This window comes from Drosophila erecta, unplaced genomic scaffold (assembly GCF_003286155.1).
Source record: "Drosophila erecta strain 14021-0224.00,06,07 unplaced genomic scaffold, DereRS2 tig00000000-arrow-pilon, whole genome shotgun sequence".
Classification (NCBI taxonomy): domain Eukaryota; kingdom Metazoa; phylum Arthropoda; class Insecta; order Diptera; family Drosophilidae; genus Drosophila; species Drosophila erecta.
In genome coordinates this window covers 27,140,257-27,168,142 of record NW_020825194.1, presented here as the reverse complement: position 1 = coordinate 27,168,142, position 27,886 = coordinate 27,140,257, and the positions used below count along the sequence as shown (strand labels likewise).

The window sequence follows — 27,886 nt, the reverse complement described above, 5'->3', positions numbered from 1 at the left end:
CGATCGATAACCGCAAAGGTCATCAATCGATGTTGCCCCTTAGCCCTTATGTTTAGCTTTAGCGTAGTAGATAAATTTTGTTTTATTTGTAGTCAAATGGTTGGCTTAGTGCCTAATGAACTGTATTGCGAAAAATATAAACTGTTTTAATAAATCAGATTTGGGATTCTGTAGATTTGCGATTAAAATATTAATAATTTTAGAATTAATTAAAACTGTATTATATTTTGATGAGAAATGTAAATGATATTTGGTAAAGAGCTATCTTGCCTAGTTGCTTTTGATTTAAATCAAAATGTTGTCTTCCTTCGCAATCATACACAAATTTTACACAGAGTAGGAACTTCAGCGGCACCTGGCGGCAGAATACCCGACCCAATTCATTGAGAGACCTCTAGCGTAAACTTGATAAATCGACACAAATTTTACATTCTGACTTATTAGATAAGTTTGACGAACTATTTAAATTGAAAATTGCGGATACAAGGGCTTAGGTCGGGCAAGGTAATAAGTATTAGTTTTGAGAAGTACAACAAGATTATTATACAATTCGGGAGGGTCGCCTTACATCTGCATACGTCTGTTGTTCCCTAACCATTTTAATTCCCACCGAGCCTCATCGGTTCAACGCGTTCTAATTAAGTGTTTGTTGGAGGACTCGTGAAACACTTACTTGATAGTTTGTCGACGCTCTCAAAGCGCTGCTCTACTTTGGAGCGCAGCGAGTCCAAGTCGAATGGAGCCGCAAGGCCGTGATCCACGCTGCGCGATTTGCTCCTGGAAAAAGTCAGAAATCGGTTGTAAAATCGGTGGAGAACGGAATATTTGGGCTTGTGGCGATCGGACCGCAATCTGTTGCGATCCTTATCACTTACAAATTTCCAGCTCGAATTGTGACCATAACCGGGTAATAACAATTTATTTATTGGCGGCCCGTTTGCCTTTTTTATGCAACCTTTTTGTTGTGCATTTGCTATCGTTTTGTAATGATTATCTTGACGATCAGCTAGTGTCCAAATACGGCAAAACGACGCATTACAAATGTTTTTTTAAACGATTCTTTAGATGTTTTTTTTTTAGATTAGCCTTTAAACGTTTGGCGAGAAGTCACGATTTTTCATGTGACTTGTCCTTAAGTGTTGATAGAATTATCTCAGAAAAGCATAAAAATATTTGTTGTGAAGGAAAACCCATTTGTCGAGTGTTTCTAATTTCTGATCTCATCTCAAAAAAATACGCTTTGAAGCAGGCTTAGACTGGGCAATCTATCCTGAATCCTATAATAAACTAAAATGGCGGAGTACAATCGGGAGCCTTGTCCCTTTCGCATAGTCGAGGATTGTGGTGGAGCCTTCGCAATGGGCGCCTTGGGCGGAGGAGCCTTCCAGGCGATAAAGGGGTTTCGAAACGCTCCCTCCGGCCTAAAACACCGATTGAGCGGAGGACTTTCGGCGGTACGGGCTCGATCCGGCCTGGTGGGCGGTAACTTTGCGGTATGGGGCGCCACTTATAGCGCCATCGACTGTTCCCTGGTTCACTTCCGGAAGAAGGAGGACCCGTGGAACTCCATAATTAGTGGGGCAGTCACCGGGGGCATTCTAGCTGCTCGAACTGGTGAGTTTTCGACATTTCATTAATCCCTTCCTACTTTTTTGTCTTGTTTTTATTTCTGATGAACTTTTTTGCTATTAATTGTTCTCAAACCGGCATTATAATCATCTCGAGAGGTAGTATAAAAGTTTTCTTTGTTTTGTCATTCGGAAATAGCTAGTGTAGATATATTTGAATCTCTCTTCCCCAGGACTAACCTCCATGCTCAGTAGTGCTTTGGTGGGCGGAGCTCTTCTGGCCCTTATAGAGGGCGTGGGCATTGCGGTGTCCCGTTACTCGGCGGATTCCTACCGCCAGGTGTCGCCCGTCGAGCGGCAGGACTTTTATAAGCAGGAGCTTTTACGGCAGCAAAAGGGCGTTTCTCCTTATGAAGGGGTAAGTGAATCTCCTGCGCAATAGTATCTATTTTTGCGCCACTCGCACTCTTTAATTCCAGATTGATTCTTCGGCATTGTAGAATTCCTCGCTGCGTCATCGCCTGGTCGTCGCTAGCCATCCGCGAACGTGGATCGACGATTGCATACCAATTTATAAAAGATTGCTTTGATTGTTCAAATCTGATACTGGCGGCATTCCCATTTCAATTTAAATTCAATTGTCGTACAGTGCAAGTTTTAGAATCATTAATATATTTTCCTTTTCGTTTCTTGTTTGGCTCGGCATATTTATACCCACAGACTGAAGTCCAGCCGAAGTGTTGCGGCTTTTTGAGAGGCGCGTGTGCTTGGTAGCTCCATAATTGAAATTCCATATTTATTTTGAATCAAGCCGGAAGGTTAATGTAGTTGGCCAGCAGGAATTATTTCAGTACCGCCTCGATAAATGATCAGATTGGCTCTTACATAGATGAGCACGGTGTTCGCACCCAAACCTCAAACTGAAATTTCTAATACCCTTCATAACAGATAAAAGGTAAAAAGAAGCGTTTCCCGCATATACATTTCTTATTTGTCTTGCCTACAATCGATATGCCAACATTTTGAAATTATTGCCCCACACTCCCATCAGATAAGTCACTGGTATCTGATAGTCGAGAAACTCGACTATAGAGTTCGCTCTTGTTGTTATCTATTGTCATGCCGAAAAAAACCTACTCAACTATATAAAATTACATTTTTATACCGTGGAGTAAAAGGGTAAACTAGTAATCGGGTAGCTGATAGTTGAGGAACTCGACTATAGCATTCTATCTTGTTTAAATTTAAAATTTAATCGTTCCTGTTTTAAATTGTTGGAAGGACTCATTTTTCTTACACATTTTCTGCACTACTTTCCTTTTCCTGCTCTCACACATGACCAGTTTTTTCTATTATTGCGTTCCCGTTTGATTGGGAAAACTAATTTCCGTTGCGATTTCGGGCGGGAAAATAGGTTTTCCGCTGCCAAGATAGTTGCATCACCGCAAAGTCAATGACAACCAAATGCCCGAATTGACAGGGTGCGATATTCATAAGTATGAGTATATGAAACCTTCCTTCTGCCGATCATGGGCCCCTCTCTTCCTTCCCCCTGAAAGTAATAAAAATTTATTTGCGCGTGTCTTTCACTGCGCTGCCAATTAGCGCGATTGGCGATAACCATAATTGAATATCAATGATAAAAAATAAATACGCGAGCGCGTAAAATAATTGTGGACTGAAGTTTTCAGCTGGCAGCAGGCGCATGCAAAGTACCTTTGTTCGCAGATAAACAGCGGCGGCAAATACTAAATAATTATTTAACGCATATTTGTCGCCACTCGATATTTGCCTTCCACATTTCTAATTCCTAACCATATTTACCCACGTTCGCCAATGACAATTTTCCATGGAAAGTCGCTAAGTAGCTGCGCAGCTGCAAAAACCTATCGTTCCTACGCCAAGAATAGGCCTTTTCGCGTGGAAAACCATTGCAAAAACAAGAGCCTGGTTGGAACAACTGTGTTTGATTTAAGTTATCCACATTCGTTGACGTTCCGAGCGGTTTGGCTGTTTTTAATAATTGAGTTCAGACGGCGAAATGGCAATGGAATCCATTTGCACAGTTGGCTTTCGCGCTCAAATGGAATGGATAGGTATTTCGCTGTTGTTCGGCAAGTAAACATGAATAATTATTAAATAATTGTAAATGACACAAATATTTTCGGAGGCCGAATTTATTTTTCGCGTTCTTCTATTTCTCTGCCGCAAGGTCAGCCAAATTAAGGCGAGGGAAATATTTCAAATACACTAATACTTCTATGAGAATAAAATTTTTTCTTTTACTTAAACAACAGCCTATCAAGAAGTATTTAAGCGAAACAATACTTGTGCAATCCACTAAATTTCTGGAGAGCAGATTGGCGAATGCAAGCCGCACCAATTTCAGGGACTCGTCGGAATAAAATAGAAAAAATAATAATTGTAAGGTAAGACATCGTTTTCTGCGAATGCGCGTTGTGTCACTGAGCAAATCCCAACATCTACCTTTACTAATCACTGCAACTAATTGCCAGCTAGTAGTTAAAGTGCTACAGACACGCTTCCGCATAAACCAGTTGGACACACAAAGTGGGTGCTTTGAGTAATCTTCTGATGTTTTCCATATTTCCCATAACCATGTGCACTTGGACTTGCAATGCGACGAGTCATATTCGGCCAAGTCCGCCGAATGGAGTAATTCAGGGCTCGATCGCTGGGTCATACGTGTATCTTATCGCTCTTGAGCATTGTTTACCTTCGGGAATGTGGCCCTGGGCTGCGATCGTGGCAAGAGCACGGAAAACAGAAGTGGCAGTAGCATTTTACTGGCACAATTCCACCGGGCCAAGTGTCAACAACCCACGGGGGTGTTACCTAGAGTGTTTGTTTTACTTTTATTTTCCCCACGCATCGAATGGCTGACAAACCACGTTGAACTAGCGGGTGACTCAGTTTGGCTACGTATACGTAATGTGCGAGGCACAAAACATGAATTATTGGCGATTAGTGCAGTTGTGAAATTGAACATAAAGTGTACTCAATTGTACTCAATGTTTAGGTCTTATTGGACTACGTAACTTGGGATAGGCCTTGAGTATACCATCCTAGCAATTCTAAATTATCAAAATAAAATACATACTCCATGTGTTTCGAGAACTGGCTTATCTCACACCCTTCAAACCGCGGATTTTATCTGTCGACATCACTTGAACATCAGCCATTTATTTACGCTTATACGCGACTTATAAATTATCAAAATTCGTTAATAAGACGACAGCGGGCTATAAGATAATCTATAAACAATCTGTAATTTGAACACTGATCGCTCGCCTTATAAATTATCAATATTTGCGGCCTGCCGTTTTCGATTGGGTTTTTTGCACGGCAAAACTAATTTACTGTGGCAATCGTTTGTTTGAAAGTTCATAAATTGGGCTGCCCAGTTATGGTTACAATTCGCTGAAAGTCAAATAAATCGTTAATTCTTAGATCTACGAATGGTTATCACATGTGGGTTAAGTTCAGTCGGTCCATGCAACATTCAACATAGATACACACATTCACATAACATAAGGAGGCAGTGGGCTTTACAGTTATGGCATGCAGCTGCGTCTACATACATGCATGCTATGTGCTGATGCGGCTCTGGCTCATTTGCATTTGTATGGATGGGTGTTTTGGATGGGGAGAGGCGGACTAGGTGGAATAGTTAGGTGTTAGTTGCAACTTACCTGCGCACGGGTATCGCCAAATTGTCAACGCTGCGTGACAAACTGGAAACATCTTGACTAGCCCTACGTGACCTGGCACGTTCGCAAATCATAAGGAGCACATCGGGGCAGGCGAACAAAACCAATTAAATGGCAAATTGTGCCAAAACAAAACGGGAGGTCCAAAGAAATAAGCGGAGAAACAATAATGTAAATAAAAATGTGTAATTACGAAATGGTTAATTCAAAATACACCCACACTGCTGCAAGAGAGTGTATCTCGCCTAATCGCGCGGGTTTAACAAACGCCAATTCACGGAATGCACACGTAGTATTGGGAACTAAAGCCCTCCTGGCGAATTGCTTTCTGCCACTGGATATTTCATGGATAAATGTTTTGTAATCGTCACGTCCAGAAAAGAGTCGGCTGAGGTCGTAGAAATAAATAGGAATGGAGGGACACTTGGCTCACTTGTTTTATTTCTTATATATTTTTAACACCATCTCACTTGAGCCTCTTTTTGGCATTTTCCCTGGAAAGCTATCTATCAGAAATGCTAGAATTAGTACTCAGGAAAGTGCTTTTCGAGAATTACCATTTATATGCACTCAATTGATACTATCAGCTTGGTTCTACGCACTCGAAATGTCCAGCTCAACGTGCAAATATACTTAAGCTTGTCAAGGGTGAACAGTTTATAGACCGATATGATATGAGTGCATAGAAATATCCCACGATTCGCGACTATTTCAGTTGCGATTGCCAGAACTCAAGGTTTCGCGAAAACGCCAAAAAGTCGATGACATAGTTTATCTAAATTTGGGGCAATTTTAGGCACTGTAAATTAATGGGAACTCTTCACGAAGGTCATTGCTAAATGGGGCAGTGAAATGGCCAGACACTTCAGTCAAACGAAAACATAAATACTACAAAATGAACAGTCGATTAATAGGTTGGTCCTAAGCTTGTTATTGTTTGTAAGTAATAATCAGCCACTTGGAAAAATTCCAAAACTCGTTTGATGGGCCCAACATTGACCCACAACGCCAGAAAAGCGAAGCTCAATGGGCAAACAAAAGGAATCCCAAGATGGCATGGTGGGGAATATGAGTACGTGTTCAAGATCATGTTCGTGCTGCCTAATTGTAATGGTCCCCGGTCTTTTATGCACCGGAAGTTGGCTCAACAGATTTATTTTATCGTAAGATGTAGTTTTGGGCTTGCTTCTGGACCTTACGATATGGTATAATGATCCCTGAATTAAATTGTGTAGTCCGCATTTACAGATGACCTCAAATAGTTTGGCAAACTCGGCTGACTGAAATGTTTGGCATCTAATCGAAAGATCGGCGTCTTATCGAAACAGTCATCATAAAGATACGAATTCAGAGGAAAGGCCGCTATAGGTTCGCGATACCAGGCAATTGCTGGTCATACTATCTTTGAACTTAACCCCTTTTAAGATCTTTAATATAACTGTTTGGCTTACCAATAGTATTGCGATGTGAGTATAATGTTTTGCATTGTGTATTTAAATGTCTTTAGGATTTCGCGCTGAGTTCATTACTTGCTTACACTGAGGTAGAAACCGTATCCAGACCAAACTAAATGCAATTTCTGTAGACTAGGGCTAAAATAATTACAGGAAATTGATGAATGTTTTGTGAAAATATCGGATACCGATTAGCTGGTCGATCAATCATAGCCACGCCATTTGACAGATGAGTTAGAGAAAAGGGGAAGGTGGCTAGAACAAGCAAAAGATAAATTCACTTGACACTGTTGACTTTTAATGATTCAATTTGGCTGTCACGGCTATGGGAGCTGGAAAATATTGATGACAAAATTAATTAGCTTGTCCGAGGAGCCGTCGGCAGGGAAGCACAAACACTCGTATAATACAAATACCCCAAAGTCGGCCCTTATCAGCAACCAAACACAGCTGACATAAACTGCAGCGGCTGTCTTCCAAACAGTGTCACGTGTATAAATTCCGTCTTTGATTTTCACATTACTCCATACTGCGCTTTGCCCACAGTCCAACTTTTGATAGTCATATTTAAAGTGCCCCTTTGGGCTCCAGCCACCTCCCACGCCCACCTCATAATTAGAATTTTTATGCCGCATTGTTATCTCTGTTTGCCTTGGCTTTCGGCTGCTCTGGAAAAACAAAACGAGTGAAATGTTGTTTGTATTTGCCCGTCTGTTGCTACCAACTCAACGGCGAAGAAAAAGGTTAATTAGATTTTTTGACACTTTTTGCTGTTGTCTCTGTTATTCTTTTGGCATCAGAAAATGTGTCATTTTCGAGGGCAAGTCAGCACGTGAGGATTGCGTAATGGACTGAGAGTGGAGGTATGGTGGTACGACGATGCTGATAGTTTTAGTGCCTTAAGATATCCAAAGACCTAATCTGATTATGATCAGCAGATCCATTACACAATGTGTACCCCTTGCGAAACCCCGGACAAGGTCAGTGCTCATGCAATCTGCTCTTGAAATGAATCCTCCTCCGCAAAATAAACACGAATCACGCGGATTTGGGTTAAGGTTGGCCTTCACCAGCTGCCAGGGAGCAAGAAAGTCAGAAAGTCAGAAAGTCAGAAAGTCAACGACGAGGCCTCTGCCGTTGGCCTTATCTTATTTGGATATAAAAAGAATTTTGCAAATATTTAAATTAGCCGGCGGGTTCTTAGTCATGCGCAGAAGAGGAAACATTCGTCGCACATTTACGAGTATATTGCACGCCAGCGCTTTTGGACTGGCCTTAATTGAAACAATTAATTGCCTTTTATATCACTTTTGTAATACCCACGGCTGTGAGTACGGCTGATTGTGGTCAGTTGCCTTTAATTTCTCGGCGCCAGAGGCATCGTAAATGAAAACATCGGCAACTCGTTTGGCACTTTTTTGTAGCTGGCTATACTTCTGCTCCACTTGATCCACTTTATTCAAATAAATCTAGTTTGGATGAGCAGTGTTTGCCAGCCATTTAGCATGAGAGCCATAATTTCGCTGGACAAACTGGGAGAATCGTCAGCCCGTTTTCATTAGCGGCTCATTTAGGCGATTCCTACGGACACCTGGCCAAAGACTTCCAACAAAACTGGATGGACAGACGAGCCCCTTGATGGGGGAAATTCAGAAAGAGAGTCTGAACACCAGAAGTTGTTTGCTATCCGACTGACTTAACTGACCTTCACTTTTGTAAATTCCACGAGCAAAATACAGAGCTAGAAGCACATTCTCAAATTCCAATAAACCAGTTTGGCCAAAACTCAAAATATTTACACAAACTGACGCGGCAACAACAGGGCTGAGAACTGTTTGTTATCTTTCATTTAAATTGAAACTTGCTCTGCGTAAATTAAGATAAGAACTGCGTTATCATGGGGAAAAAACGAGCAGTAAATAAACAAGGAATCGAACAAAGAGAGAATCTAATTGAAGCGAATGCAAAAGCCGATCCGAATGGAACAAATTCAACAATGAATTCAAATCAACAATGAATTCAAATATGAACGGGTTGGATGGGAATGATTTTCACTTTGGGCTTCCATCTTGAGCGAGGGATACGAAGAAATTGCATTTAATTGGTTTTAAAGAGCGTCGTTTAGTGTAATGAATATTGGCACAAAACAATTGTGTCATAAAACCTAATTGCTTTGCTCATCTCAAATAAGTACATAGCAATTTGTATTGTAAATAAATTATGAATTATAATTAACTCAACACACTCTCGCGAAGCCACTGAGAATCCAGTTTAACACTTTGCCACTTTGCATTTGCATAAAATTACGATTTTTCGATATTTCGAATGCGCTCCGATATAGCCGCGAATTCTGGCGAGATCGGTTCAAATGTCTCGCGTCGCGAGTTTCATTTCCAACTGACAGACGCAAAATAAAAATTATCCCATTGCTCTGGCTCTGTCATTGTTAATGGCATGAGCTCTGGATGTTATCATTTTGGATGGAGACCAGTGTTCCGACATACGAGTACCCCATCGTTTATCAAATCAACAGCCAGCGGAGCGCAATAAAGGCCTCTCCATCCGCGGACTTTGTGCACACACGCACGTAATCACTCGACCCAAGCGATCCCCAGATCCCCAGATCCCCACTTTGGTTCCATTCACGCGGGAATTCAAGTTGGGGAAAAATACAAAAGCCTCGCGGATATCCATACAAAATATCTATAAATACACAATTATTCAGAGGTCTCAATCAACCGCAGCTAAAGCATCGATTACTTGTGGACTTCCTACAAGTATCTGAATTTCGTGTTAATTGTTGTGCTTGATAGGAGGGGACAATAACCTATGTAGTCTATCCGATCGAAAGAACAGATGTGACTTCAGTTAGTACATGACTTTCAAGTTGATATTGCGGCAGTTTCGCAAATAATATTAGGTTACGTTTGCGTTATGTTACCATATGTTTAATATAAGTAAACATTTGCGAAACTAATTCAGAACGCTCGCTAAGTAGTTGGGCAAACAAAACGTGAGAAGGGAATTTCGTTTTACAATGGCAAATAGAGATATGAACTAGGATGTAGATATAAACTTGAAATACTCATGTAACTTTAACTAGTTAGACTCGCTACTCGTAGAGCAAAATAATATAGAAGCTTTCTAGCTTAAGATTAGGAATACAGATTCCATAACATAGACGCAGCGCAAGTTTCTTAAATGACGTTGCCACGCCCACAAGCCGCCCAATACTGTCACTTTTGAAAAATGTTTTAAAGTTGATTTGATTCTTTTATCTTTTACGGAATTTCTATCGGTATTCCAGAAAATGAACAAATTTCTCGTTTCCACTAGCTGAGTAAGGGGTATCTGATAGTCGGGAAACTCGACTATACCATTCTATCTTGGAGAATAGTTTGACTAGTCGGTTTTATTAAGTTGCCAGTTGTCTTCCTAGCTAAAGGCTAGAATAATAGTTCTTTGGTCACAGCGGCTTAGTTCCAATCATTATGACCCCCTGCTTAAATAACCCACAGCTGGATTGTAATTTTACATTTTAATGACCACGTTTACGGCATTTAAAGCAAATTAGCATATACTCGTACGTCAAGTAACCCAAGCGGTTCTTTCTGATCAATCATCCCATCCCACCTGATCATCCCTGGAACCCACCTGACAACGTCGAGCTGTCTGGGCCCTCATTTGAACTTGAATGTATTACCTAGTTGCAATATCAATTATCTGGAAGAACTTCTCAGTCCGGGAGTTGGGTAATTAATATCCCAGAGATCATCGATTAGCTCTGAGCAAATCAGTTTATCGGATAACATTCACTTGTTTAGATCTTATATACTCGTATAGGCAGAGGCTTAAATCCACAGAGTAAACCAATGACATGGGGCCGTATCAAATTCGGTTTTGGACAACACATATGTACATATGTACCTTACACGGCATATAGAATGTGTATTGCAGGTCTAAAAATGAATTACGACCCAATTGGGTTTATATTGGGCGTTTATAAAGAGAGATATACTGATACCAAAATGTCAGGCCAGCCGAATGCCGAACCCGAATGGCCTCTTTGGCCAGCCCCCATAAATCGTTCGATTATAAACCACATAATAAAGTGTATTTTCGAGGCATCGTGTTTGCCAAGTACCTGTCACAAATTCGAGTCAACTTTCTCGTACGACTCTAGTATTTTCATTTAGTTTTACTAATTCCTTTAGTTTTGTTTGTGTTCTTCCGTAAAACCCTTGACGTGGATTTATACATTAAGTAAACATGGTGCTAAAGGGTTTTATTGCCGGTTGTTTTTGTGCTAATTTGATAAGCTGAAGTACCTTCGGTTTGAGAATGGGTTGGCCTCTTCAAATCTGATACTGAGACACTTTCAAGTGCGGAATGGACGGAAAGTTTGATCTATCTACCTCCTAGAGAACTGAGTCAGGCAATCTTATGCGTGGGGTCTTTAGATTGCGCAGTGAATCAGAGCAAAGGTGGAATACCATCTGTAAGCAATCGACTGCTAATATGAGTCACGGGTTTGAATTCATGAGAAGGTGTAAAACGTTTAGCGCACGCTTGTAATAAAGGGTTTTGCAAAGTGCTGTTTAAGTTATGTGTTTTTATGGCTTCATTTTTTGGTACTTGGTGTGATTTATTACTTAATTTGTGAGACAAAAACAAACACGATTTACTGTGACAACTTTATGGTTTGAAAAGGGCTGGGCAAATGCGAGTATGTCACACCAAACACCAAACGGTCACTTGGAGAAACAAACAAAAATCTCTAAATTCAGTGATGTGAAATCACAGCTCTACTGTCGTTATTATGCAGACGTTTTAATTTTATTGCTCGGTTTTCTAAAACACACTGCACTCTAAAGATAGATTCAGAAGAACCTCCATACGAGTGTATCTATATCTTTTGGCCTTTGCACACAGTCGCACAAGCATATAAGCTGATCAAATATTTGCTGATATTTTTCTGATATTTAGCTAACTACTGTGTGGGCATTATGCGGACTTGGGCTCGGAAAGACTCAGTCCACGATTGAGTGATAGCCCGACCGATGGAATTCGTACTTGTATCAACAGCGGGCTGAAACAGAAGCCAATTTGGCATCGCAGAGATAAGTGCCGAGACACTCAGTCTCCAAGCTGCGCAAATATTCACGTGAGCCGAATTCTGGCTTTGACTGGAGGCAGTGGGATTCGTTTGGACCAGGCCTTAATTAACTATTTCGAGTGGGCAGCTTGTGGGATGAAAAAATCCACAAAAGTACCAGTCTGTCGATTGGCATGATTGGATACTTTTCAGCCTTAAAGTTTCGAGCGACCAAGCCTTCATCTATTGGCTTACAACAGATTTCTCAGTTTCTGAGGGGATTGATATGACCATCATATATTTATGAAGTGCGGTAGCTTATAATACTCTCTCGAAAAAATATGAATAAATCGAATGTATTTCAACGAAACATAGTATTCGAAAAGCGTATGCCATTGGGTCTTTGCTTAAATTGAACGTCTTTTCAAATGAAAACTTTATATCAATTAGATCTATATCGCGTGCAATAAAAACGTGCTACTATAGATATAAATATATGTACCAATGTGATATGGGAACAGAGGCAACCGATACGGCAAATATGGCCAATTAATGTTATTGCCTTTGTTTACATTCCGTTGGACAATTCGCTAAATTTGTGCGCTCCATTAATTCTCTTTACAAGTTTAATTGACATTGCAAATTGTAAAATGCCGCCTTTTGTTTTTCTCGGGGGCTTACGCGAAATGGAAAAAATACAAAATATACAAAATACATAAGCCTGATCCACGCGGATGTTCTGTAACTAATTTGCATGGCTGGGTGGCAAAGTTCTCATTCATAGGAAAAAGTAATATCTTTGTCACTTTGGCAACAAAGAAAATGCTTCCAATTCCGTATCGTTTGCTCATCAATATTTTCACGAAAAGGTTTGTTGTTTACAGGGCCTTTCGGGCAATAATTTTCATTGTTTCTCGTTTTTAATTAAAGAAAATGAAACAACAAAACAATCACAAATAATCAAAAATAATTAAAATGCAAAGCAAGCCAGAAGCAAAGTCTCAAATCGAAATCGAGATGTGAGCAAAGTGTGGCAAGGAACGGAAAACAAAATGCTGGGTAATTAAAAGCGAGATATGACGAGAACAACCAGAAAATGGTGTACTTTCAATGAAGCACCAATTACCCCAAAAATACCGATATCGATGTGCAATATTTATAAGCCTTATTATGGTTCAATCGCCGATCATCAGCCGATTTAGATCAGGAGATTCCGACTCTAATTGCCTCGCCGGCGGCCAAGACTCAAGCGGCTTTAAAATAATAATTACGAGTTTCATAATAATGCGCATAATGAGGCACATACTCCGACCCGCCCGATGGACAACCTAATGGCGGTCCGAAGGCTGAATTCTAAGCGGATCCAAAGACCCCATTGGGGTCTAGCAACGGCAATGACTTGACCTGGTCGACGGCTCGGGGTCAGTGAATGAACCCTACTGCGACCGAGTTAAGGTCTCCAAGAGACGGCCTTTTTACAGGGGCAGAATATCAGGTGCCAGGAGCTACCTATTTCACCAAAATGGTATGGCTCCCACGCACACTTCTTGTATATTCGATTTTACTATCTTTTCTATCTATTTTTGATTCCAAACTCAAAAGTCGAATCTATTATGCTGTACTATATAGTGGAACAATTGCGGTGGAATTGAGTGGCAGTTAGATTTAGAGCCAAGATTTGCTGATTTTAAAAACTATTAGGAAACTGGTTGATAGTATCTACCCATTTTTTCGCGTTTGGTAATTTTGAATGCGAATTAGCTGTGCAATTGGTTCGTTGGTCAGTGGCGAGCTGTGGCTGCTTTGAGCCATCAAAACCCGTTCGAAAAGTTCGAATCAGAAATCTTTAATTAGAACCCTCGAGGGTGATGAATGACTTTCGGAGCGTGAGTGAATCGTTATGTTCAATTGCCGAATCGAGGGTTTCGGCGAGGAGGAGCTCATCTGAGGAAATGCCTCCCCTTCGGACGCATCGCATAAATTAAAGTGAGGCCCAGGGGCACCGGAAATGTATCTGAAAGAGTGAGTTTCGGGGGTGGGAGTGTTTCATGCCGGCAATTAATCACACTTTCGACGGGTGTTAGTTCAACATTCGCAGCGGGAGCAGATTGGATGGGCGGGTTGGTTGGTTCGGGGGCAATCCTACGCAACCGATGCATTTTAGTCACTTGGCAAGGCGCTTGTTAAACACGCAGACGGTTTGGTTAGAGTCAAACGAACGGAGAGGCGCACCTGTTCTTGAAATTGTCGGGCACAAAGATGTTCCACCAGGAGTGGCGCTTCTCGCGGGGGAAGTACTCCCCGTGGCTGGGATCGATGATGTCGTCCTCGTCCTCGTCGTCGTTGCCGTTTCCGTTGGCAAAGCTGCCGGACGCCTCGACCAAGCTGTCGTTGGTCAGGTCGCTCTGGGACTCGCTGCACATCATGCCGGAGTCCAGGCTCCTCTGGTTGATGTACTCCATCTTCTTGCGGCGATGCCGGTCCAGCTTGGTCTGCAGCGAGCTGCGCCTGCGCCTCTGGCGATCATTCTGGGTTCCCTCGTACGAGGTGTTCAGCCCCTGGAGCACTGGGCGCGGCGACTGGCTGCCGTCCTCGAAGTAGGTCTGCTTGCCCGGATCGTTCGGGGAGCTGGCCCGGATATTCTCCTCGGAGCTGTACACGATCTCCGGGCTGGTGGGTGTGCCGGAGCCATCGGACTTCTCGCTGCGCACGGCCGATTCGTACGAGTCTTTGGTGGAGTTCTGCAAGGGATGAAGGCAAGGGTTAGTTGAGGTGGCAAATCTACCAAAGATTGCAGTGGCAAATAGGGATTTTACAAATCCATATTCAGCCCCTTTTTAGTATCAACCGGGGAATAATCTTTTTTATCTTTTACCAAATAGCACATCGGAATATTTATTCAATGTATATTTGTTCTTTTAATGGATTTAATAGCATTACTTTAAGAGCAGCTGCACTCACCTTACTACTATCCCGCCGCAGGAAGGAGACGGCTATGGAGCTGCGGCGCTTCTGGCTCTTGTCGGATTTGCTGGAGAACAGTCCGAGGGCCAGGGAGCTGCGCCGCGGGGGCTTCTGTGGAGGCAGTGGGGCCGTGGCATTGAGGCTGCCCTCCGTGTCCCCGGAGTCGCCGTCGTGCTCGTCGATGTTCACCAAGGACGGGATGGATGCGCTGGCCCAGTCCTTGCGCAAGCGGTACTTGCCGCTGTCGATGATGCTCATGGCGTGGCGATCGGTTCTCGGGCGGATAAATTGGTAACTGGGTACTAACTGCTAACTTGAACCGTTAGCCGTTAGACGCTGCAAGTACTCCAACCGATTAATTAACGTCGAAAACATGGCTGTGGCTTTTTGGCTCTTAATTGCCGCGCTCCAATTACTTCCAAGCGTTGCCCCGTCTCTTTCTCTCTCTCTCTATCTCTCTCTTTCCGATTTCCCTGCGCTTGCGAAACTTTTACTTTCAGTGAACTCTATTGAACCGGCATCAGCGTGGTAATTAGCAGGCCGTTGTCGGTTGAGCGGAACGCTGTCGCCGACGTCACTCCGCCAGCAGCCGCAATGAAAACCAGGCAATAACCCAGCCTGCGCTGGAATTATCGCCTGTTTTTCACTGCGTTGGGCAAAGGCTGTGCAAAGCTGTATCCAGCGACTAGGACGACTAGGGATCGTCCGAAGAACAAGGCAAGATCGGCACACGACAACAGAATATCAATAAATTTAAATAAACTTAAAGCCAAAGTAAATTCGCAGCTAGACCAATTGAAATCATTTAATTCATCGTACAACGTTAAATTAGGTAGTTCAAGGGATATGTTGGACCATTTGGAGTGAAAGAGCAATTCCGAATCCCTTGACAATAACTTTACATTTGCACTTTTATTTGCTTAAATATTGACCAAGTGTAGCTAGTCTGTCACTGATCGCTTACTTAGCGTCCTATCACTTTTAGCCCGCTTGGCTGCCCATCTCACAATAGCACTCGTACTTACATCGCAGCAGCAAGCAAAGCGGTTAATAATGCAAATTAACTCTCAACTTCATGACATCATGGCGAGTAACAATGGGCAACAACCTACGACAACAAAACAGCAGCCCATACAGCATGGGCTATTACAGAAACCAGCACAAAAATCCCATGATGACGACGGGCGCTGCGATGATGATGATGACTGACTAGAATCGGGTGATGGAGGGGTACGTGGACTGCGGTACCCAGGGGGAAGATACGCCACTTGACTGTGAAATCGAAAGTGCCTAAAGTTTAGCTCGACTTGCCTTACAACTGCCGCTATCACACGATTCTGGTCGGCACAATGGATGGCAGACGGCAATTTAGGGGGCGGGAGCCCCCGGCATCTGTTTCTGTAAACTGACAGACTTTGCAATTTAACGCCAGATCAAGTCGTGTGAGGCTGTTTAGACTTCCAATTCTCACCCGGTCGCACAAAATATAGTTAATGCCTGGGGGCACAGGGGGGCTAATTGAAGTGGGTCATTAGACCCCACGCGATTGTGAATCGTGCCAGGCCCTGCACCTAGAAATATCAATATATCAAATATATCAAATGGAACAGCCTGAAGTCCAAGTGATTTAAGGCATGGTGTCAAAAAGGATAATACATTCAAAGGACAATTCACAGATTGTAGTCACAGAGCTAGCTGACCTTGCCCTACCAATTGAGTCAAGTGTCCTTTGCCACGATACCTTCCTCGCACTTTCTAAGCAGGGGGTCTGAAGTGATCCCCATTCCGGATGATTAGATCACTGAAGTGGGCCAGACTGCCTACATGTGTCCCTGCCGTTATCTCTGGAAGAGCTGTTGGCCGGGAGTCCAGGTGTTCGTGCGCAAACACTTCACAGGGCGCAAATACGCGCGGCCTTATCGGCCCGATTATATAGGAAGAGAGCAATTTGAATATACGGGTGGCTTTTGCTGGAAAAAGCCAACCTTGTACGCTTGACAAGTGAGCGGAGCGGGAACTCAAACTGACCACAACCGGTCGAGCTCAAGGCGCTTACATGTAAGTCCAAGCCGACTTCAGTCGAGTCGAATCAAGTGCAGGTTCCGCTGGAGCGGAGTGGACTGGAGTTCACACTTCACGGCCGGGCACGTACTCAAGTCACGGGTCTAGGTCTCGGACTCAGTCTCGGTCGCGGTCTCGGTCTCGGTTTCGGTTTTGGTCGGGATCGGGGCTGGGGCTTATGATTGGGTCTAGGTCTAGGTCTAGGTCTCCAGCGAGCCGCGAAGGTGGGATCCACTCCGCAACCTATGGCCCACATTAATAACATTTGGGGAGTCTATTATTTATGTGGTTGTCGCCTGATCAATTGTGCAATGCTCGCATAAATAAATAAACACAAAGAGCTGCAGCCAAAGTCCGAATTCAAAGTCTTACTGTGTCAATGTCATGGCTAGTCAAGCGAAAAAACTGGTTGCGCGTAGCGGATCCCTTAATAAATTTAAATAGGTAGATAATGAAGGGACTTACAAAAAATTAAAAACTAGTTATGTCGATCTTTTTAAAATTTTCGCCATTTTTAAGCATCTAAAATTGGATTTTTATTTAAATTTGTCAGTGGAGGAATTCGATTTGTTTTTGTGATAAGAATCGTCAAAAATTAGAAAGTGAAAAAAGGTTCTTCCAAAGTTTAGGTAAAAAGGGGTAAAATAGAGGTAGAGCAATTCCAAGAACAACATTTTAAATTCGATTTCTACCGACCTAGTTCTATAAGCCAGAATAGTTGATCTTCAGGTAGCTATGTGTTGATATCGAAAGCATAGAAATCTAGCAGTTCAAGATTTTCCTATGTATTTGTTTTAAATATTGTGTTATTCGGTTTTTCTGCAAAGTGCAATCTGCGTGAAACGAAACTTTCCATGGAAAACGCAGAAGAACGGAAAACTACAGCACGTGATAAGCGGGAGCTGCGCCTGATAAGGCGGCAAACCTCCTCGCACGAGAGCATAGACCTATAAATACCCCATTGAGGTTTCGCATTGGTTCTGGCTGCTCAGATGGAAACTCCGCAGACAAGGGCCCATTAAACACACGATGACGAGGCCAACTGTCACATGGCAGAGGCTGCAGCTACAATTTGCAGTGCATGGCGAGGTCCAGTGAAAACGTTGATAAACATTGATGTGCTCAAGTGTGAAAATTTTCCATAGTCTATGGAAAACGCAGTGGTAAATAAAACATGCTCTGAGAATAGATTATAGCATCTCAGGAAGTTTGAGGGAGCAAAGTGTGGGAAACACGATTGGCTTGAAGCGAAACTTTGGACGGTTAAAGTGTCCACCGACATTGATTTATGGCCCACTTGATGGGACTAATCTTGAGGATTTGGCTTTACGATTGGGAAATCATAGGAATAATAACAGCGATAATACGGAATTGATAATATGCTCAACCTAACATTTGCTTTCGAGTGCAGTTTGAAATATAATTCATTTATGGATGCAATAGGACTAGCTCTATCAGTAGGAAGTTCTCGGGTCATGAGATGACCTTTTTATGTTATTGACAATAATTTGTGAAAACATTATAACGCCATTTGAAAACATTATAGAATTCTTTCCTTAGGATATAAAAGCAGAAGTGACCTCTTTTGTAATAAGTCATTGATTTATTTTCGAATCGAATTAGAATAGAGAAATCGTATATAATATTTGTCGTTTATATTACTAGGATCGAAACCAATTTCAGGAATTTTAATCTGTGTAAGTTCCAAGAACGATAACCTTGAAGGCAATGCATCTCGATTGGCCTGCGAGCAAGTAAAACTGCACTTTCGATTTCGATAGAAACCGACCGGCAGCAAATGTATCTTGCAGATACACACGTTGACCGTGCAGACACGTTATGGGGCCAAACGAAATGAAATGCGAAAAGGCAGAAGAGACAACACACAACCGAACAGAAACAGAAGCGAAACAAGAGCAACATGATATAAATAAACCACTCAGACGTCGCAACAATGGTCACTGTGAGATACAAATGTATCTACACACGACGATTGGCGGATACGTCGCGTGTGCATGGCATGTAAACGATATGTCTGACGTTGTGTTGCAGCAGTAAAGCCGATGTACAGTAAAGCAGATGAAAGGGAAAACGAGCAGAAATTACAGTTTGTAAACATGTATCGGAAATGCACGAGGCTTGAAATAAAGCAGGGTTTCCTTCTTTTTAGCAAGCCGGTGACCAAATAATCGTCCTAAATTCATAAACTTGTATGTCAAGCTAATGCCAAGTCAATTGTCTAACGCTCTTCATCAGTAGTGCATGGGTTGTCAGCTGCCGCGAGTTCGAGTCAATAAATCACAAATTGAAATAATTAATTCCCTTGCTTGTGGTCTTTTTCGGAACGAAAACAAAACTGGTCGCCGGGAGTCGTTGAACCGACGAGTGGTAATACATGTATCTACGTGCGAGACAAAGATACAATTGGTCTGCTACCGGGCTACCGTTTCAGCGGGCGTTGCCACCAGCCAAAGTGTCAAGTCGTCGACGTATCTGCAAGATATTACTGCGTCTAGGTTCTGTTTACCCAATATATCGAGTTTCCTTTTCGGAACAGCCACTAAAAACAGAGCCGCTAGACGGCAACAACAATTGCAGCGGGCCCGCCCGTTTTTTTAAGCCCAGTTTCACATGACAAGATGGCCTGCGGCTTTATTAATAGACTCTGCTCGCATTGCCCATACGTGTTTGCTCACTGGCGAATTGCTGCCTGTCCATTCGATCATTAACTAACCAGTTTCCACCTGGCCGACTTGCACACCTAATGCAGGGCGCTGGGTGGGGTCGATCTGTACCAACATGACCGTATTGCAGACGAGGGCATGGGAGTGTTCTGTATAAGTATAAGTGCGTGCTGGCAGGAGTGCGGGAAATGGGTTGGTCCGGACTTAGAGCGGGTGTCCCATGGTCATCGAGAAACGATTTCTTATACCTCCTTATTTGTTTTTTTTGTTTATTTAAAGACACTCCGTTGTGGAGGTAGTGGGGTTGTGCACGATATGAAGAGTAATATATTCAAACCTTAGAAGGATTGGTACAGCTTGGAAACAAGATATTTTTTAGTTACGATAAACGACTTATTTGACTTATTCTAGATATTTCCTGCCTTTTCCGGAGCAAGTTCCGTTTCTATCATAAAAATATATTGTGCTCGCCCAAAACTGTGGCTCAGATAAGCATTCCCAGAAATACGAAACTCATTTTCGAGTTACAGATACCTCCGCTCCCAGCAGTAATTCAATATGAACACGTATAAAAGAAAACAACGAAATTAAAGTTGTTTGCAAACAAAAAAGACGCCCAGTTCGATGACACAAGAAAACAATCTTTCGGAATGTTTGGAATAAAACCCAGCCACTTGGCTAAACAGACCACGTAAGCCATATAAAAGGTAAAACGCATAGCCCTGCGATAAGTTTAAAACTTAAAGACCATCAAGCAGGTATGACTTATAGCTGCTGATAATTGAGTATTATAAACAGTAAACAACATATGTTCAGATTTCTTCTAAGAATCCCATCACACCTGTACCTCTGCTCAGCCTATAAACATTGATAAACAAACGATCGAACGACCAAACGACGTATAATTCCGGCTTAGAATCAGCGAGCTAAATAAACACTAACATCGGTGAATGTAACTGGAGAGCATCAGATGGGGCGACTTGAAGTGACATAATATAATCCGTAACCGTGACAGCCGAGCCGATATGTGTGTGAACCGCAGAGGGACGGCGGACATGGTCCGGGCATCCGAGTCCGGCTCTTGCCCGGTATCTGTGGCCTAGCAATCAAAGTATTCTGACGAAAGTGGTTTGGTTTCTCGGGTGTCTCGGCTCGATAATTACTGGCCGCAATGGCAACAAAACAAAGTGTCTTTCCATGGCGGAAGTAGCGCCGCCTTTGTGGGAAACCAGTTCTGGCTTGGAGTCCACTGTCTCCCGCGCAACTACCCGCTCAATCAAACCCAATCAATCGTCAACTTTGTTTTCCGCAAAATGTGAACAGCTTAGAAAACAAATTACAAGTGCTCCGAATCAAACCAAGACGGAACCGAATCACAAGCATTGGGTGGTCCCCACGCCCAGAACCGCATAGACTGGGAAGACTATAAAAATACAGTCACCTGCCTGCGCCGATCAATATGCAAATCCGAATCGGCCATAATAACGCAACAAGCGGTGATTTGAATGGGTTATGAGTGCGGTATATTGATTAATGATCGGCGGAGACCTGAGTCTTGATTCTACGTAGAAACGTGGGCGTGACGCACAGGAAGTGGAAGTGAGATTTGGCAACTATTTACAACTAACACCTTCTGATTTATGTATTAACAGCGGAGCTAAGCCGTGTGAATAGTAAATCTTTAAAACAGCTGGGTAAAGCTCATTTCATAATTTAACATATTGCCTACAAAGTGCCGAAATTGTCCCTCTCAAAACTAAAAAACTTTGTACATTTCATTTAATGCCCAAGATTGTGTTTACTGACCAAATCGTAAGGCGTATTTTATTTAATTGGTCTTATCTGCCCAAGTCTAAAATATATACATAAGAATTTATTGAGCATATTGCCGGAAAAATTTCTTGGCAGCTGCTTCTGAAAATTTGGCACACTTTGGGCGACCGAATCGTAAGTGTGTAATAAACATTTTATAGACACTCTTCTCAGTACTTAAGCTGGGAATTTATTAAACGATCGATTGTCGGCAACAAATCCCAAAATATAATTTGATAATCGAGAGTACTCTTGGTCTCGAATATCTGAAATAGATTGGATGGACATCTCGAGTGTCTTTGTTCGAGTTTCGGCGCACCGACAGGTATGAAATATATATAGACTTATATTTATTTGTGTAATTATGACACTGTTTTCACGCCAACTTGAGCAAACAAATAGCAGTAAGGCTCTTTGTCCGGGCCAAGTAGAATTCAGGTACCGTGGGCAGGGGCAAACAAAAGATCATAAATAAATCAGATGAGAAGACAACACGGCAAAAAGTACCTCATAAAAGTACACATACGAGTACGAGCACATTAAATTATTGAGCCGGCACATTTAAGTATTCGGTCCTGTGACAAGCCTCCTCCTGCAACAATACAACGGCTAAGTGACTCAGAGACTTCCTCGTTCAAGTCGCGTGGATGTGGACGTGACACTTAAAATCAATAAAAGTTAAAACCAGATGCGGCTATGCGTAGATACCCAATGGAAATTTGCATTTCCGTGTTGGTTTTTTAAATTATTAAGTCATTGCGCCTGCGTTTCGTTTCCAATACCCCCTTTCCTCTCGATGAATTTTCCAATTCCAATTTCTCCTCACCGCTTCCTGGCACTTTCAATTGGTTTGCACCCCACCTAACATTAGATACTACTAACCAAGTCGGTACAGAATTTTGTACTCCTTTGGTTCCACTATCTATAAGTCGGGCGACATCACGTGGCCCAAAATTTATGCACACCGGGCATCGTGATAAATGGCTTTGTCAATAAATATTGTGCGAACGCTTTGTGCTGAGTTGCGTCGAAATAGAAACTGAAAAGTTAATCCGCTTCAATTATGCTATCAAGTGTTGATGGAGCGTATCACACCGTACTCGTATATATTTATTTTGCGGCGCATTTAATAGGAAATGCATCGCAACTCCACGACTTGCCTAGAACGAGATACATGCCCATTTTTAATATGCTTATGTCAATGGTTGGGCCTAACATTCATTCTAATTATACTTTCTTTTTGCCTGCTCATTTTACGCATTTGTTGATCTATTTATAAAACATAAACAAGCGCGCAAGTGAGAAGACCGAAGCCATCGATTATCTCGTTGGATGTGGATAGCTGCCACTTTTCTCGTCGGCCAACTAAAGCCGCCTTTTCTGCCGGATTTTCTGTGCCGATTTAGATCTGCCACATAGAGCACCTTTAAATAGCTAAATTCTGGAATAATAATTTATATAATTACATAGATCCTAACCTAATTCAACGGCTGTGCCATCAACACTGATTTCACTTGGGACCCAACTGTTTTCCGCTGCTTTTCTACGGGTTTCCTTTGCATTGCGAGTATGGCAACTTTTTGCTAGTCAAGGCGAAAAGGCAAATGAGCTTTTGGAGGGGAGCAACCGTTTTTGGGATGTACGAACAACTATGTGCATACGCATATGTATGTACATACATGGGTGTGTGTGCGATCGTTGCTTTTTGTGCCGTTGCCTGTTAATTCTCCACTCAAATGGCATGGAAGGGCCGTAGACAGAGTGAGAAAATGCGAGGAAAAAAATCAGAGAAACCGGCGACTTTTGTTTTTTTTGTAGAAATAAGCAGTAAATGCTGCTTCTTCCTCGGCCTATTGTCATTGTTGTTGTTTTACTGTGCTGATGACCTTAAATTAGGCGTAGGTCTTTGCTTCTTGTGTTCGCTGTATTCGTCATTGTTGGCCAAGTTTTTTCGTTGGTTTCTTTTGATGTGGTCAGCTGTTTTTTATGTTTGTCTTCTTTGCTGCTTCAGTCGTTGTAATAAACGATAACAAAAAGATATTACTCGAATGTCATGACCTGCAGCTGAGCAATACGAGTATAATAAAATAAGTTGTTTCTATCTCGCATCTCGAAAGGCAAGCCAGAGAAGCCACAAACAAAGAAAAAGCCAAAAGAATCTGAGAATAATGCCGATGAAACGGTTTACTAAAGCCAAGCGACTAAAAAAAAACCGTTCGCTTCACCAAGAATCCGAAAAAAAACCGCAAGCCGCGCCTAAAACAATCGCAAAACAGAATGGCGAATGAAAGAAGCAGAGAGAAGAAATTAAATCAAGCTTGGCCAAAAAATGAAATTGCAAGCGCAGCCATTAATTGCATCACATAGTTGCATTTGTATATTTCTCTACCTTTTTTAATTTGTTGTCTTTCAGCGAGGTTTGGCACAATTGATTTCCTTTGGTTGGTTAGTCACATTTCTCATTCGTATTGATTTCACAGTATTCACACTTGTTTGCTCTCAAAACAGCACTCGCGTAGAATTATAATTTTTATTCGATTTGTATATTCTGTGGACATTTAGATACATCAAGATACATCAACACTAAAATTACTTTTATGCACTCGCAATTATGGGCAGTCAAGAATTCAACGAAAAATGTATGCTTTTAATTAATTGATTGGTTCAGGAACGCATAACTCAATTTTGACAAGGCGTTAAATTGAAACAATTTAAAAATGTTATTTACAGTTGCAGCAAGATTTTCCTAGAAAAATGTGCCTTCCTTTAAAAAATTCGAAAATTATTCGCGGTACGGATGTTAATTTAAACAACTTAATATAATTCTTTCGTCAGGCCGAATTGCAATGGACAATCGCAGAATGAGTGCAGAAAAATAATTAGCGGACTGCATTGGTCGGCGTCGCACAAACAGTCGCACACGAGTCGAACATATTTTTAAAAATAATTTTACAATATTTATCGCCGATGCTCCACATATGTAGTATAAGGTATATCTTTGTATCAAGCACTGACTTCGAGCGCGCGTTGCGTTCGGTGCAAATGAAAAACTTAAACTGATCGGATCGAACGAAATTTCTACGCTTGCGTCTCTCAATACAAATGCTTGGCGATGTTTAGACTCATGTTGCCAGCGAGAGAACGTGTAGCGGGGCAACATGAACGATACTCTAACTTTATCACAGTTGAAGCGGACAGAGTACATATGTTACAAATAATATGTCCATATGTCGTGTCTCGCGGGGCAGCATCGACGACCACATCCACATCCACACTCACAGCCACAACATGTGCTGCAACAAACTCGTTTTTGCTTTTGTTGCAGGCCAAAAACCTGAACCTGCTTGAGCTCGGCTTATTTCCGTTTATTTCCACTTCCAAGTGTGCGTCTGCTTAGCGATGTTTAGATACATGTTGCCGGCGAAACCTAAGACTGCCTCTTGAAGTTGAAGTTTGGGTGGCGCATTTAATACCCTTTCAGAGGTTCTCAGAGAAGCTTGAAGTTGCTTTATCTTTATCTTAGTTAATATATACATGTGTTACAAATAAAATCTACAAACAAATTATAATCTTTCAAATTCAGGTTTAGTTCGATTCTTACTCTGTAGCAGTGTTAAGTGCCATCTATAGTTACGGTCGGTTCTAGTCTAAGAAGTGTATCAAAGCTTCGGTAAGTGCTCCATTGGATGTGTTGATTCTAATGTTGGGGCGCATGTGCAATGAACTTGTTTTGAATTGCAATTGCGATACACTTATTGTTGCTATTATTTTTTGGAGGTTAGTCAGTTGCGGCGACTTTGTAATTTCATTTAAATTACTCATACGCCATGTGACGCCGCTGCAATTATTTGATTTCGCTTGAAGCTCCTCGGCGGCAAATGCATTTCCTCAACTTTAATGTAGGTCACTGTTGAGGGGGTGAAAGTGCTGCAATTATCTGGACAGCCCCCTGCCACCTGTGTTTTTCACCTGACAAGGAAATTACCGCCAAGGCCGCAGCAATTGCGCAGAGAGTCGCCCTAAGGTGAACTGCATTTCAGCGCGGAGAAACAGAAAAAATAGAATTTCCAATCCGACCTTGGGAATTTCTTCCATTTTGCTGGCAACCTCTGAGTTTTTCCTCCTTCTTTGGCTCATTTAAGACGCATGACTGGGCTCGAATTGCGAATTATGCAAATTTCAAAGTAGGCAACTTGTCGAAATCACAAAAGTGCAACATCATTTGGCTGCCGTTCGTTCTCCGTCCCGTTCGCACCCTCCATCCTCCCTCCCCGTCCGCCTATTTACAGTTTTTCGGACTCGGACGATTATAATTTTAGCCTTCAATATTATTACACAATCATAAATTGTCTGAACTAAAATGTAAATGTTTCGACTGCCCCTTGGGGGCCACTAAAAAACGCACTTGCATGTATAGCCAGCGCTATGGCTAAAATATGACTATTATTATGAACATGGTTTAGACTATGGCTATGGCTATGGGCCTCTAATCATACCAGCCCCAGGTGAAGTGAGAGTCATACAACACCACTTACGAAAAATGTAGAAACAGTTCTTTAGTTTATATTTCTAATGACTGAAGTTTACGAACTGAATTATCGAAGTAACCAATGTTAACAGTACATTGACAATCAAGGGTCAATAAACCTGTTCAAAGAATCTTGACTTTACACACTAACTCATTGCTTCCGACGCGAATCAACTCCAAATGTTAATTAGCTCAATAGCCATAAAGAATTTATGGTATAGAGTTTTGGTTTCGCTATTGGCCCAAGTAAAGACAAACCTGTAATTAGCCATTGGTGCTATTAAACTACAATAAGCCAACTAATGCCACTCCGAATTTATTATGAAGAGTAATGTAACTTTGCGTCTTGTTGAAAAACTTTAAGCTTGTCTTTAATTTTTCTCGTCATTGTGCTAATAAATATCTTTTTTTATTTATATCCTTAATAAGCATTCAGGGGTTATGTTTCCCCCTAGTAATTTCCATAAAAAATAAAGTGATCGTCAATTCCCTTTGGCTGTTGAACTAAAAATAAAGTACCGAAAATATTCCCTCTTAAGCAGCTTCTTTAGTAACGAATGACAGTTTCGTTTCTTCGCTTTGCGAACCGATTGAAGCTTAAAATATTGTGTCCATCAAACAGGCGGAATGTCCAGTTGTCGCTGAGCTGTTGAATGTGCAAAGCCGGAGGAAAGTGAGAAACATGTACTTCTTAATTTTCGCAGAGTTTTCCACTCCCCACTTGACGGAAGGTAGTGCCAAATCCGAATGGCAAAGTATCTGGCCACAATGCTTCGACGGCTTTTTGTTGAAGCTGCTAAAAATAGCCAAGTTGCAAGTGGTTTGTCTTGCCAAATGGCAACGGCATGTGTGTGCTGGTGTGGTCCAATAATGAAAAGTCGGCGGCAAAGCGAAGAAAAAGGCTGGGAAACCGGCTTGACAGGAAAATGCGAATTTCGTTTAAATGAGGAAAAATTCAAACGATTTCGTTGTCGCCGTCGGCAGTTGAAAAACTCACATTTTTGGGCCTCAGACCTGGTCTCTTAAAAGTATCTCCATCATCGCCCCCACCTACTAACCCGAAAAAGACCGTTAAACTCCCGTCTTAATGAATGGGTCCTTTGGTTTTCCACTGCTTACTTTTCGTATTGACACTTAATTATCTCATGCATTAAAATCGAATTTATATGGATGCACTAACGGCTATTCTGTTGCTATGAATGAAATTTATATTTGTTTACTCGGCTTTATTTTTCGATTCGGTTTTTTCAATCAAATCAGTAGCTTGGGGCGCGCCATTTGAATTTTCATATAAATAAATGGGCCTTAAAATTCGCAAAGCAATTGCAAAACGTGCCGGAATTCGCTTGAATTCTTAAATGCCCTGTATTCAACTTGCGGCACAGAATATTCAAAAACAAAACAATCAATTGACTGAATTATTGTGGCTTAAATTGCAATGGGCATCGAGTTCCGCAATTGTTTTGATTTCAATATAATTGCATAGCGTTAGATTATTATATTTGTATTCCCAAGTCATTCGGCGTATTTTTTGCTTGAACATATGTTTTATATCGAACCCTTTTTTTGAAAGCGTATTTAATATATTTATAGGCCCAACAGAATGAATATTATAATTATTAAATCTGCGGCTGTCAGTAAGCTCGTTACTCAAGTGAAAAAGTGCTTCATTTTGCATTCAATTTTACAATAACAAAACCAGATTCTAATTATTGAATCTGTTCTATCGAAACCAATGTCAAAGGCTGCCGTCTAGCCATAAATTCTAGACCTAAACCGATACTGAATTCGAGTTGCCAAAGGAGTGACAGACCCATTGACATTTGCCATTGGGGAGGATGGGGGAAAGGATGGGGGTCGTGCTAAAACATTTGTCATAGAACATTTAAATATTCATCCATTATTGTCCGCCTGGTGGAAAATTCAATTTCAATTCCAATTATGCAGTCAATCAATTTGTTTTGCACATAAAGTTTGCGCGCCAAAAAC

General features: G+C 41.8%; 2 protein-coding genes across 14 annotated transcripts in view; one reads left to right on the top strand and one right to left on the bottom strand.

The window, feature by feature from the left end:
• Nucleotides 1–27,886, bottom strand: part of LOC6552388 (TLD domain-containing protein 2) — a 70,593-nt gene that overhangs the window by 25,111 nt on the left and 17,596 nt on the right. For 5 of the 13 annotated variants that reach the window (XM_026977257.1, XM_015153992.2, XM_001978870.3 and 2 more), the window contains exons 1-6: nt 24,323–24,449; nt 23,759–23,917; nt 14,810–15,148; nt 14,081–14,589; nt 5,282–5,353; nt 674–777 (exon numbers count right to left, since the gene is read on the bottom strand). In XM_026977257.1, the coding sequence (XP_026833058.1) occupies nt 674–777; nt 5,282–5,353; nt 14,081–14,589; nt 14,810–15,070 (946 nt within the window). In that variant the 5' untranslated portion in view covers nt 15,071–15,148; nt 23,759–23,917; nt 24,323–24,449. The other 8 variants (XM_026977275.1, XM_026977283.1, XM_026977279.1 and 5 more) reach the window with 3 other exon arrangements.
• On the top strand, nt 1,245–2,250 carry LOC6552389 (probable mitochondrial import inner membrane translocase subunit Tim17 1). The gene is made up of 3 exons (XM_001978871.3): nt 1,245–1,614; nt 1,802–1,986; nt 2,048–2,250. The coding sequence occupies exons 1-3, from the start codon at nt 1,293–1,295 to the stop codon at nt 2,066–2,068; spliced, it is 528 nt and encodes a 175-aa protein (XP_001978907.1). The 5' UTR covers nt 1,245–1,292; the 3' UTR covers nt 2,069–2,250.

What these genes read in the sequence shown, in the direction of transcription:
- LOC6552389 (XM_001978871.3), top strand. Translation starts at nt 1,293, where the DNA reads ATGGCGGAGTACAATCGGGAGCCTTGTCCCTTTCGCATAGTCGAGGAT. An exon ending in CATTCTAGCTGCTCGAACTG is followed by an intron (nt 1,615 to 1,801) that starts GTGAGTTTTCGA and finishes TCTCTTCCCCAG; the next exon opens with GACTAACCTCCATGCTCAGT. An exon ending in GCGTTTCTCCTTATGAAGGG is followed by an intron (nt 1,987 to 2,047) that starts GTAAGTGAATCT and finishes CTTTAATTCCAG; the next exon opens with ATTGATTCTTCGGCATTGTA.